Source organism: Chlorocebus sabaeus, chromosome 22 (assembly GCF_047675955.1).
Source record: "Chlorocebus sabaeus isolate Y175 chromosome 22, mChlSab1.0.hap1, whole genome shotgun sequence".
NCBI classification, from domain to species: Eukaryota; Metazoa; Chordata; class Mammalia; order Primates; family Cercopithecidae; genus Chlorocebus; species Chlorocebus sabaeus.
Genome location: NC_132925.1, coordinates 50,884,750 through 50,897,286, shown reverse-complemented (window position 1 = coordinate 50,897,286; position 12,537 = coordinate 50,884,750). Strand labels below are relative to the sequence as shown.

At 57.1% G+C, this 12,537-nt stretch overlaps 1 protein-coding gene across 2 annotated transcripts in view; it reads left to right on the top strand.

Annotated features, from left to right (window-relative positions):
- Positions 1–10,589, top strand: part of FBLN2 (fibulin 2) — a 90,038-nt gene extending 79,449 nt beyond the window's left edge. For both annotated transcript variants that reach the window (XM_007985303.3, XM_007985300.3), the window contains 8 exons: positions 18–155; positions 1,094–1,237; positions 1,353–1,481; positions 2,009–2,134; positions 2,873–2,989; positions 3,503–3,631; positions 8,624–8,747; positions 9,744–10,589. In XM_007985303.3, coding sequence (XP_007983494.1) covers positions 18–155; positions 1,094–1,237; positions 1,353–1,481; positions 2,009–2,134; positions 2,873–2,989; positions 3,503–3,631; positions 8,624–8,747; positions 9,744–10,101 — 1,265 coding nt within the window. In that variant the 3' untranslated portion in view covers positions 10,102–10,589. The remainder of the gene's footprint in view (positions 1–17; positions 156–1,093; positions 1,238–1,352; positions 1,482–2,008; positions 2,135–2,872; positions 2,990–3,502; positions 3,632–8,623; positions 8,748–9,743) is intronic.
- Positions 10,590–12,537: the final 1,948 nt, after the last annotated feature.

Here is a 12,537-nt window from a genome sequence, read left to right as displayed (position 1 = left end):
CAGCCTCTCTGCTGCAGATGTGGATGAGTGTGCAATGGGCACGCACACCTGCCAGGCGGGCTTCTTGTGCCAGAACACCAAGGGTTCCTTCTACTGCCAGGCCCGGCAGCGTTGCATGGATGGCTTCCTGCAGGATCCTGAAGGCAACTGTGTGGGTGAGTGGTGGCTGCAGCGCTGGGGATCACCAGCCTAGGGCTCTACTGGAGGCATTGCAGGGGCTTTGAGGGCTTTAGAGACCAGGGAGGCCTGGCTTGCTGCTTCATTCCTCTCCTAGCCCCCTTGTCCCTACCTGTGAATGGGCATGTCAAGTGTTCAACCCTGGGGGTGCCACTGCCCCCAAAATGTAGCTGCTCCTATTACCTTGAGCTGTTAAACCTTGGCTGAGTTATTATTCAGTGGCCTCTGTGAAGCTATCTGTGGGGCTGGACTGAATGTGAATGAGTATCCAGTTTTTTTTAACCAGTCAGCAGTGGCTATGTGATAGATCATGACCTGGCACATACATCTACACACATCCGGGAAGACCTGGAACACAAATGTCCCCACACAGTACTGCGTGTGACACCCCCTGAAATTTCCCATTTTCAGAGAATGCTAGTGAGACCTCCTAGAATGATTCCGTGCTGCACGCGAGGGTTGAGACTTTCAGGTTTACAGACACTGGCCTAGTCCCCAAGTGGGTCTGAGATTCTGCCCGCTCTGCACCCCCCAACAACTTCTTTCCAAAAAGGGGTTACTAACTTAGTCTCTGTGCCTCTAAAACTTCTTGTTAATGTGCTGTACTTCCCCGGCACCTAGACCCCTGGCACGTGGTTGGTGTAGTTATCCTAGCACTCAACCTGGATCCCGCCCTGCCTCCAGCTGCTCTGTTGGGCAGATGTGAGAGGGCATAGGGCCAGCCATCAGGTGCCTGGGTTCTGGGAGGTGTGTCCCTTGGGTAGTGGGGCACAGAGGTGGGACAGTCTGGCCCTGCAGCTCTGACCAGGGCCGGTCTGGAGCCTAGGACCGACCCCTCCCAGTGTGGCCCTGGGAGGGGCAGGGGCCTGGGAGGACGCCATGCCAGGCTCCCTCTCACCCACACCTGCCTCTGCAGACATCAATGAGTGCACGTCACTGTCCGAGCCATGTCGGCCAGGCTTCAGCTGCATCAACACAGTGGGCTCCTACACGTGCCAGAGGAACCCGCTGATCTGTGGGCGCGGCTACCATGCCAGCGATGATGGGGCCAAGTGTGTGGGTAAGGCCAGCCGCCCCCACCCTGCCAGCCAGCCCAGCCTGTCCGCTTTCCCACCTGTGGGAGGTGTGTGTGGAGGGAGCTCCAGAACTCAAGGTACCCTGCTCACTCCCCACAGACGTGAACGAGTGTGAGACGGGTGTGCACCGCTGCGGTGAGGGCCAGGTGTGCCACAACCTCCCCGGCTCCTACCGCTGTGACTGCAAAGCGGGCTTTCAGCGGGACGCCTTCGGCCGGGGCTGCATCGGTAGGTAGGCTGGTGGCCAGGACCCGTGGGGAACACCTGGCTGGGCCCCTGCCCTCTGTTCACTCCACCTCCCCATGCCCAGCACCTCCACTGCCTGAGTGGGGCCCACCTGCTGGAGTCCCCAAGGCCGCCTTCCCAGCTGGCCTCATCTTCCTGCTGGGCCTGCCAGGGCCTGGCTCTGGCCCCCACCCCCACCTTCTCAGTCCCTCCTGTCTCATCCCTGTGGCTCTGCCCCTCTTACTCTGGTCTTTCCTGCTTCCCTCAGTCTCTGTCACCATCTCTTCTTGTCTCTTGCCTTGCCTGTGTCTGTCCCTCTGGCCTCTTCCTCTCGCCTTCCTCTGACACCCTTGCTGTCTCCCCGCCACCTGGTCTCTTTGCCTCTCTCTTTGCCTGTCCTGGCCTCTCCCTGTCTTTCCTTTTGGGTCCCTCTCCTACTTAGCCTCCCTTCGGCCCTGGATGGCCCCTGGGGGTGGAGGGAGCTGGCTTCAGGGCCACCCACCCTGTGCCTGCTGCCTGCCCTCCCACAGACGTGAACGAGTGCTGGGCCTCACCAGGCCGCCTGTGCCAGCACACGTGTGAGAACACACTAGGCTCCTACCGCTGTTCCTGCGCCTCTGGGTTCCTGCTAGCAGCAGACGGCAAGCACTGTGAAGGTACGCTGGCCCTCATCTCTGACCCCATGCTGCCTGGTGTCTGCAGGGGGCAGACCCACCGTGGAAAACCCGGAGCCTTCCCCGACCCTTCACCCTCACACCTTCACCCATGCTGGCCTCTCCCTCCTCCTCTGTCTGACCCAACCCTCTCTGGCCTCCACGCTCACCTTCCTCCTGTTGTTTTCTGTCCTGAATTCCCCTGCTGAGGTCCTGGGGCCCCAGCTCCCTCAGTCCAGAGAGGCTGGGTCTCTGTGTCATCTGTACCCACAAATGGGGTATCTGAGGCCTCCAAGGTCCGTGTACCCACCTATGTGGGATGCGCCTGTGGCTGAGGGAAGGGCTGTAACATTATTCCCATATGTGTTCATGGTGCTGTTGGCCCAGCTCAATGGGGACTGGTGTGGAGTAACGCCACCAGGCTGTTCAGTGAGGGGGTGAGGGGCCAAACTAGAGGGCCATGGGGTCTCGGCCCCATTTACCTGGCATGGTCTTTCCCAGCCCCTCCCCAGGCTGGAGGAAATTCCCTCATTTTCTCCTGGTGAGGTGAGTTGGCTGAGACCCCTGGGAGGCCACGGATCCCTTTCCAGTCACCAGGCCTGGCAGGAAAGCTGGCCCTCGCATGGGTCAACCCCAGTCCAGCCCAGGGAGCTTGGTGGGCCTGGCTGTCAGACAGCATTTGGATGGGCTCTCCAAGGCAGACTTGGGCCCTGCCATGACTGCCTGCTGGTGTCCCTGCAGACGTGAACGAGTGTGAGGCCCAGCGCTGCAGCCAGGAGTGTGCCAACATCTATGGCTCCTACCAGTGCTACTGCCGCCAGGGCTACCAGCTGGCTGAGGATGGGCACACCTGCACAGGTACCTTTCCCCTGTCCAAGGGCCGCCTTCCAGAGAGGCACTCCTTTCCCTTGTGCCAGGCTCCCCGAGAGTCCCTCCTGGGCCATGGACACAGAAAGGTTTTAGCATCAGATCTGAGTTCAGGCCCCAGCCCTGCAGCTTCCTGTCTGTGTGGCCTTGTGCAGATTGCCTCTCCACTCTGACCTCAGCCTTCTCCTCTGTAAAATGGGAATAATGGTCCCGACTTCAGGGGGATGAAGAACTAAGTTTACATAGGTGCCCGTGACTGGCATCTGATTGTCCCCTCAGCTGGTAGTAGGAGTCAGGGAGCAGCCCTCAGGCATGAGCACTGGAGTGGGAGTCCTGTTTTGCTTCGTGGACTCGGGCAGCTCTCTTCTACTCTCTCAGTCCCCTTGTCTTCATTTAAAAAATGGGCCCCTAAGCTCTGTGGCTGTAACAGGGACAGGCTGACTGTCAGTGGCTGGGCTCTGTGGGTGGATGAGGTTCACCAGGGGCTGCACCTCTCTCCGACAGACATCGACGAGTGTGCTCAAGGCGCCGGCATCCTCTGTACCTTCCGCTGTCTCAATGTGCCAGGGAGCTACCAGTGTGCATGTCCTGAGCAGGGCTACACCATGACGGCCAACGGGAGGTCCTGCAAGGGTGAGCAAGTCCCCCCACCCCTGCCTCCACCAGGGCCTCGGGCAGGCTCCAAGCAGGCACAGAAAAGCTCACAGAGCTTGCATGCACTTGGAGCCCCCATACCCGGTGAATAAATGCAGGATGGCCAATGCTACCAGTGGCCATGTTAATTGAGGTAATGCCTGGGATGAAGAAGGTGACAATCTTGCTGCTGCTCAATGCAGCTTAGAATCTTCCAGGCCTGTGCTCAGCTCTGGACCCTGTCCTGAGAGTGGAACAGGGATTCTATGGGGTGGTTTTAAGGAGGCAGGAGGCCTGTCTGAAGTGAGGAGACTGCAGAAGAGCCACAGGGATCCCAGGCGGTGTTCCGAGTCTCTGCAGTGTTATGCAGGGACAAGGGGATCAGGCAGGTCTGTGGACCCAGAGGGTAGGGCGAGATCCCGGGGAGTAGGGAAGGGTGTCATGGGGAGGCTTATCCCAGCCCTGGTGCAGAAAGGCATTCTCCTCATCAGAGCTGTGTAGAGCTGGGAGGGGCTGCGCAATGGGAGGGTCCCCCACTCCCCTGCTATTGAGGATGTACAAGGGCTGGGCAGTCACCTGTCGAATTTGCAAGAGAGGGGACTATGTCCCTGGAGAGAGACCATGTTCTCTGGTATTTCATGTTCCTCCTCTGCTAGAGAGTCATAATTCTAACTTCAGTGCCATTTGCCACCAGACTCTGGGCCTGGCAAGCCACCAGGGCAAGGTGAGGGGCCAGGATGCAGAAGGGGTCATTGCGTCAGGAGAACCAACCACTTAACCCCTCAGCCTCTCGGTGCCTTGGCGCCGCAGAGCTCAGACCTCCTCCTGACTTCAGTGGCCAGGTCTTCTCCACACATGGAGCTGAGAACATGGACTTCCCTGGGGTGCAGCCTTCGGGGTGTGACCAGGGTCCTGGCCCAGCCTTGGGCCTCTTCTTGTCCCACAAAAGCAGGTCTTGGTGTTCTGGGGACCAGGAGTCAGAGTTAGCACTCAGAAGGGTTTGGAGTTAGCCCAGCACGGTGCAGGCTGGTGGTTGCTACCTGTCAGTGGATCCTGAGATCAAGTCAGTAGACTTCAGCCAGCTGTCTGTGTTCTCCTTTCTATTAGCATAGAACAGAAAGCAGTACAGGGCGGGGTGGAGTGGCGCGGCATGGGGCAGGTCAGAGTGCATTGTGCCCCTAGGTTCCAGCCCTTAGGTGTGTCCCAATGCACAAGGAGTCCATTGTTTGGGCAGATGCAAACATATCAGAGTCATAAGTTAAATCAGAGGACCGTGAGAAGACCCTATAAATCACTGACTGGGAGGCCTGCTGGGCCTACAGAAGCTGGCTCGGGTCTGGCTGGCTGCAAAGCCCTCTTCTTTTTAATTAAAAAAAAAGTCGGTATGGACTCCATAAAAGGTAAGGATTCTACTCACCATGTCCTCAGCTTGGCAGGAAATACGACTTTATCCTTCTGGATTGTGATTTCACATGTGACACCAAGGCCCTGTTCCTGGGGGTGGAACACAGGTGTGGCCACTTCAAGGAAGCCCCCTCAGACACTGCAGTGACATTTGCTCTTGGAGGAGTTTCAGGTTGCAAACCTGTCTACACTGAGGACAGACTCTTCCTGGCTCTGTATTTTCCGACCCACACCGAGCACCTGGGGGGTGCTTGGGATGCCTGGATGCCCACATGTGCCTGACTGGCCACTAGAGAGGGCTTCCCGGGACCTGGCATGTGCCCATCGTGGGTGCACCTGACCCCAACGCTTCTCTCTTGCCTGGGCTTGCCCGCCACCCCGTTTCTGCGTCCTCTTCTTGGGGTGGCTGCCCCTCTGCCCCAACAGCTTGCTCTGTGTTGAAGAACTGGCAAGGCCAGGTCCCTTCTGCAGGCTCCCACTGTGCCACAAGCCCCCACCAGGAGATCGGGGCAAGGTAGAGCCCCACACCTGCACATCTGTCACCCTTGCTTCTTCTCCAGACCTTCCTTCTGGAGGAGCCTTCTGACTCACATGGTAGGTGAGGGCGCAGTGGGGGCTGCCTGCTCCCCGGCCTCGTCCATTTCCCAGGTTACTCCATGTAGACGCTTTTGCAGCTCCTGACCTTCAGAGCTAAGAGGCTGTCCTTTTGTCGTGTTCTGGCTTGGGCCAAACTCTGAGGTCTCTCGGCTCAAACAGGGTCGGGGAGGCTGGCTTGGGGGAAAGAACGTGCTGGATAATGTCTCTGTTAGCCTTTAGCCCCTCTCCAATAGTTAAAAAAAAAAGGACAGGAAAATCTGAAGGAATTTAGGCTCAGTCTTCTCCCCTGGAATGCACACTCCATGAAGGTAGGGCCCTGTCTGTCTGGTTCACCAGCATCTAGAGCAAATGCCAGCACATAGTAGGTGCTCACTGGACATTTGACCCCGTGACTGAGCTGAGAGGGAACCACTGCTCATGTTTGCATGCATTTCCCTCCAGTCTTTCTCTAAGCAGATATAAACACACACACACACACACACACACACACACACACACACACACACACACACACCACTTGTATGAAATACCAGTTGAGGCCATGCTGAAAGTCACCCTGAGTCCTGCTTGTTTCTGTGTAGTAAGAGCCCTTCTCTGCATGCCACTCGATGGGCCAGGCCAGCTTTGAGCAGTGCTCTCAGTCTTGACCCTGAGCTGTTGTGGGCTTCTGGGCCTCAGGTCCTTCAGAAGCCCTTGGAAGCCTCTCTCCCGGGGCTGCATTTCATAGGACTCCCCTGTTTCGTCCTTTTGCTCTGTCTCCCACTTTTGCACATCTGAATTGCGGCTGATCTGCAGCTGACCCTGGCTGTCTCTGATGAGGCAGCGATGGCAGCCCTGGATACAGGGCCTAGTCCAGCTCCCACGTTAGCCCACACTCTCCAGGGGCCTGGCAGCACCGATGGGCAAGGCCCTGGGGCGTTAGGGAAGACCTGCGACTGACCGCCTCCCGCAAGCTTGGTGAGGCCAGGCCGCAGCCACTCACCCTTCTCGGCCCTTCACTTCTGGGCATCTCCATCAGCAGCAGCCCAGAGCCAAAGCAAAAAACTCCCATGTCCTTCCTGCCCTACTCACACAAGCTCTGGGGTCACTGAAGCGGGCCACCCAGGGCACAGGCTGAGGACAGGAGGAGGCGCTCTCCATGTGGAGTCCGCTAGCGAATAATCAGCAACCCGGGACCACCCAGTTGGGTTCTACCCTGCCTGGACTCTTGCGGTGTTTTCTCCCACTCATCTCTGCACCACCCTGGGGCCCATTTTATGGAGGGAGGGAAGTGAGGCCCACAGAGGTGAACAGATGTGAGCTGACCCCCTACAAGAGAGCCTGGTGGCCAAGAGCCCAGAGTCTGAGGTGGGCCAGGGATATTGAGTCCTGGCCTTGCCCTGGCAGCTGTGTGACCCTGGGCACATTTGTGGACACCTGCACCTGCCCCGTGGGTTTGGCACAGAGTCCCTCAGGCATCACAGGGACGTCAGGTGGTAAACTCTGGAGGCAGGCTGACTATTGGTGTTATTACTATTATGTTGTTGTTACTCTTAGGAGTCAGCTTGGCATCATGATTGGATCACAGATTTTGGCATCAGGCATGCCTGGCTTGCTGCCCTGCTCACTGCTATGTGACCTTGAGCAAGGCTTTGCCCCTCTCTGAGCCTCTACACCCTCCTCTGTCTGAGGAATCCAGTGACCCTCGCTGCACAGGGCCAGTGTGAGGACTGAGTGAGGAGAAATTCCTACATGGTGTCAATACGAAGGATTGGAAAACAAAAACTGAAGCCCTCTGTGACTGCCCCTGGAAGACCCCCTGCCCCTACCTCACCGGACTTCCCTGAGGCCTCCCGAGGCGGCCCTCTCTGGGCTGAGCAGCTCATCCTCAGAGTGTCTCAAGAACCCATTTCTAAGACCTTTTGTCCTCCAGGGTGCCTGTGGGTTACACACACACACACACACACAGACACCCCTACCCCTACCCCTGCTTCTCTGAGCTTTTGTGAACGGTATCTATTCATATGTCTGTTGACATTTATATGTGTATGTTTCTTTGTCCCAAATGAGCCCTCTGTGTGTTTGTTTCTGTGCACCCGTGTGGGTGTGCATGTGCTCACATGTGTGCTGAGCCTGTGTGCCTGTTGGAGTTGCACATGTATGTTTGCTTCTGAACGTACAGGAAGCGTGAGCACATCTGTTGCTCACGTGGGACGTTTACTCATAGCTCTGCGTCTCTGAGTCTGAACTTGCAAGTGATGGGTCTTGGACTTCTGTCCAGCAAGATGTATTGAGCGCTGCTCCATGCAGGCACTCCACTGGGCACTGGGGACACTATGGGAATGAGAAAGACAAACACCCCTGCCCTCTTGGGACCCAGGTTGAGGGGGGACGGTAGAAACATACAAAACATGCAGTCATACAAAACAGCCTCGGTGTGTTGCAGAGCGTGACGAGCTGTAGGAGGATGATAAAATGGGGTGGGATGGAGGGTGATGGGGCAGGAGGACCACTGTCGAGTGGTCAGGGAGGCCATCCTGGAGGGGGTGACTCAAGATCTGAGAGTTAAAAGATGAGAAGGAGCCAGCAGTAGGAAAAGCTGAGGAAAGCGTTCCGGCAGCAGCAAAGGCCCTGGGGTAGGATAAGGGTCAGGCTGTTGGGGCAGCTCAAGGATGTCCAGCAGGACTGTGGCCCCTGTGGAAGAGAAGGGGCTTGGAGAGGCCAGAGAGGCCTTACACTGTGTGGCTTGGCGTCCAGAGGAGGGACTTGGGCTTTATTCTGGAGCACGAGAAGCCTTGGGAGGGCATGACATGAGGTGATTTACACTTTAGAACAAGGCCCCCCGCTGCGGGTGCCGAGCAGGTGAGGTGGGGCATGTGTGTGCAGGGAGGCACGCGGGCTGTTCTCACAGGTCTGGCTGCCATGGCACCCAGGCCTTTCATGCAGGCTGGGGAGTTTCAGGCTGGGGCCCCCAGCTGTGGGGACCCTGCCATTGCCCCTCTTCTCCCCCAGACTTGGATGAGTGTGCACTGGGTACCCACAACTGTTCCGAGGCTGAGACCTGCCACAACATCCAGGGTAGCTTCCGCTGCCTACGCTTCGAATGTCCTCCCAACTATGTCCGAGTCTCCAAAACGTGAGTGTCCCCACCCCAGTCCCAGTCCCAGGGAGCCTGTCCTGGTCCTGTACTATCCAGGGGAGAGGCCGAGAGATGGGCGCCTGCCTTGACCACCTTCCTCTCTTCCCAGCCCCTGACTGCGGGGTCTGCGGGCTAGGTGACCAAAACAAATATAAGTACCGTGTAGAGAGTTCAAGGTTGAGAGAAAAAAGGGGAAAAGACACACAGAAAACACCAGCCCTCCTCCTCATTCACATGCATAGTAGTTACTGCTGTGTGACCGGTTATCCCAACCAACATTTAACACCGTAATACAACAGATACTTACTCTTTGTCACGCAGTGTCTGAGGGCCAGGAGCCTGGGAGTGGTACAGCTAGGTGGTCTGGCTCAGGGTCTCAGGGGCTGCCTGTCTGGGCTGCAGGGTCCTGCCACCGCTCATGTGGCTCTGGGCAGGAGGCCTCAGCTCCACATCACAGGAGCCCCTCCACGAGGTTGCTTGTGACATGCCACTCCCCAGCTCAGGGTATCAGGAGTGCGAGCGACAGCCCTTTAACCACACTTAACCTCAGAACTGACAGACCACTACCCTGCCACCAGCCACACAGCCTGGCACTTGGGAGGGACCCTGGGAGGGACACTGGGTGCACTGGGAAGAAGGGAGAAGGGAGGAAGAAAGGAAGGGAAGAGGGAAAAGGAAAGAGAAAGGAAGAATGGGAGGATGGCAGGAGGGAGGAAGAAGGGAGCATGGGGACAGGTAAGAACTGTTAATGAGCCTGGCCGATGCCATGCTGAGCTCACCCATTCCAGTGAGCCTGTGAAGCTTCTATTAACCTCATCTCACAGGCAAGGAAACTGAGACCCAGGGGACGTAAGGGGACTTACCTGAGGCTTCCAGGCCATTAGGGAGAGAGCTGGCCCTTGATCCTGCCGCTGAGCTGTGCCATCTGTGTTCCTGTCTGGGGTTGGGGGGAGGCGGGCGAGCCATGGGTGACCCGGCCCATCCTCCCTGCAGGAAGTGCGAGCGCACCACGTGCCACGACTTCCTGGAGTGCCAGAACTCGCCGGCGCGCATCACACACTACCAGCTCAACTTCCAGACGGGCCTCCTGGTGCCTGCGCATATCTTCCGCATTGGCCCCGCGCCAGCCTTCACGGGGGACACCATCGCCCTGAACATCATCAAGGGCAACGAGGAGGGCTACTTTGGCACGCGCAGGCTCAACGCCTACACGGGCGTGGTCTACCTGCAGCGGGCTGTGCTGGAGCCCCGGGACTTTGCCCTGGACGTGGAGATGAAGCTCTGGCGGCAGGGCTCTGTCACCACTTTCCTGGCCAAGATGCACATCTTCTTCACCACCTTTGCCCTGTGAGGTGCCAGCACCGGCCACCTGCGGGTGCGACGCAGCCCAGGGCTCACACTGCGTGGGAGGGACTGGGTCACTATTGTGGTTTTTACTATAACTTTGTAAATTAACTTAATTTTGCTGACTTGACTCCTGTGGGCTTCTGGACCCCTCCTTTGCCTCGCAGGAGGAAGTTCCGTGGCAGATGGTGCGTTTCCACGTAGGCACCAAGTGGAAGCTTGCGGGGTGGGCCACGGCCATGGCGGGTGCCCTGTGGGTGAGGCTGGGTGATGACCTGAGGACCAGGGACACGGGACCACATTGGGGCTCTTGGACTCCTCGGATGACCCATCCCCAAAGTTGACATTCCATTTCATGTTCCACTGTGATTCTTTTCTTTTTTAAAAAATCATTTTAAAGTTTTTTGTTTAATTATAAAGTAGTATATCTACATTGTAAAAAAAAAAAAAGTTCAACTAGTATGAAAGGGTTATAAAGTAACAGAGGAAAACGCCTCTTGGTCCCTTTACTTTTGTAAAGTGTTTGGAGTTTGACACCTTGTCCAGATGTCACAGGGCTCTATGGCCTGGCCAGCATGTCAGTTCATTGATCAAGACCTTGGTGTCCTTCTCAAATAACGAGGCCCAAACCTGGAGTTCACTTTGGGGTGAGGGCACCCCAGTGTGAGCAGCCACTGACCGGGCCCTTTATTCTGCTTTTACTACTTCAGCTTTCCCTCCTCCTTCCTCCTCCATCCTCCATCCTCCCTCCTCCCCCCTCCCTCCTCCCTCCTCTGCCTTCCCCAATGGGGACCTCCGCTGCTGGCCTGTCACTTGGATGTCATCCAGAACTTGGCCCCTGTTGCTGAGCTGTCAGGTCAGGCAGTAGACCTGGGCAGGAGCCTGAAGGAACCTGGGAAACTGAGGCCCTGAGAGCGGAAGGGATGTGCCCCCAGCCCACAGCAAGCATCAGAGCACACAGGACCCAGCTCTGAGGACCCTGCTTGGGCTCCATAGGTCTAGAGTTAAATATAGGGGGCAGCAGCCAGCACTTTTAAAGTGACATAGAATAGAGCAGATGAGATGTGAGTGCTTCACACTCTGTAAAGAGAAGAACTTCACCAAACCACAGCGCGTGCCTGTGCGTGTGGCGTGTGTACCTAAGCGTGGGCACGCCAGCTCTGGCTTGTGGTAGAAAGTGTTTCTCACTGTGGGTGGAAGGAAGCAGCCCTGTCGGGCGCGCTGGGGAGCAGACACCCTGTGTGAAGGGGGCGGCTACACTTGGCTCCAGCAACGGCCGCCTTCTGGGCATGTGGCCCAGGATGGCCAGATGTTCTTGTTCCTCAACACAAGCTCTCCCAGTGTTAAGAGGTGGCAACTGGTTCAGGCTTCTAAAGAACAGGTGTTTGGGAGCCTCTTGCCGGAAGCCTGCGGTGGGGGCCCTCTGTCCCTGCTCCTCTCCAGTCCCCATCCCCAAGGGTGCAGCAGAAGCTAGGTCTTCCTTGTCCCTGGCCTGGCTGTCTCTGTTCCTTCTATTTTGCTGATTTTCAGAAAAACTAGATCCAGCACCTTTCTGGTGCACAGTCCCCACCAGCGGAAGCCAGTAGGTGATAGGCTCCATTCAAGAGGACAGGCAGGTTAGTGACACCTCTGGCTGGCAGCAGCCATTCCTGCTCCTACCCAGCCCCAGTTACTTCTTCTGGGACCTCAGGCAAGTGACTTCGCCTCCCTGGGCCTCACTGGTCTCCCCTGTGAAGAGGGGCACCAGCTGTTCTTCCTGCACAGGCCATTGAGCCAATAAAATGAACTTGGCACCTAGCACATCCATGCGGAGGCTCTTGGAGAACAACTTCTCTTCTGACTTTAGAGTTTCTAAGGTGATTCTGGAATTCCATGCCTGCAAGTTTGGCAAACTGCAGCTTTAGGGAATAGCCCCCATGAGATTACCCTCACTGCAGACACCGGAGACAAGCTCAGGCATCCCCAGGACCACCCTCACAGCGGAGCAATGGGCTACAGATTTGGGGGTCCTTACGTCCACCCTTAGGCTCGTTAATTCACCTGTGTGACTCAGACAGCTCATGGTGAAAGGAAGCAGGTTAAAGTCATTGATGAGGCCTAGAGCAGAGTCCAGGAGAGCCCAGTCACAGAGCTCCCGTGTCTTCAGGATGCAGCACACAGAATAGTGCTGAGCAGGCGCCTTTGGGGTCCAGGTGTGTCTGGGAGCTTGACCACATGGCTGTCAGTGTGGCTGGCCCTAAGTCTCCAGTCTCTCACAGAGGTCAGAACTGAGGCAGCAAAGTCCCTGGAAACACTGGTACTCCAGTGACAGCCACGATGTTCTGGGGGCTGAGAGCTCACCCTGCAGGCCACCCCCGGCCCCAGCCCCAGCGTTCTCGAAGTGGAATAGTCACGTTTGTCTGGGCAGCTCCTTTAGCATTGCCTGCTTCCTGCCCTGCTGCAG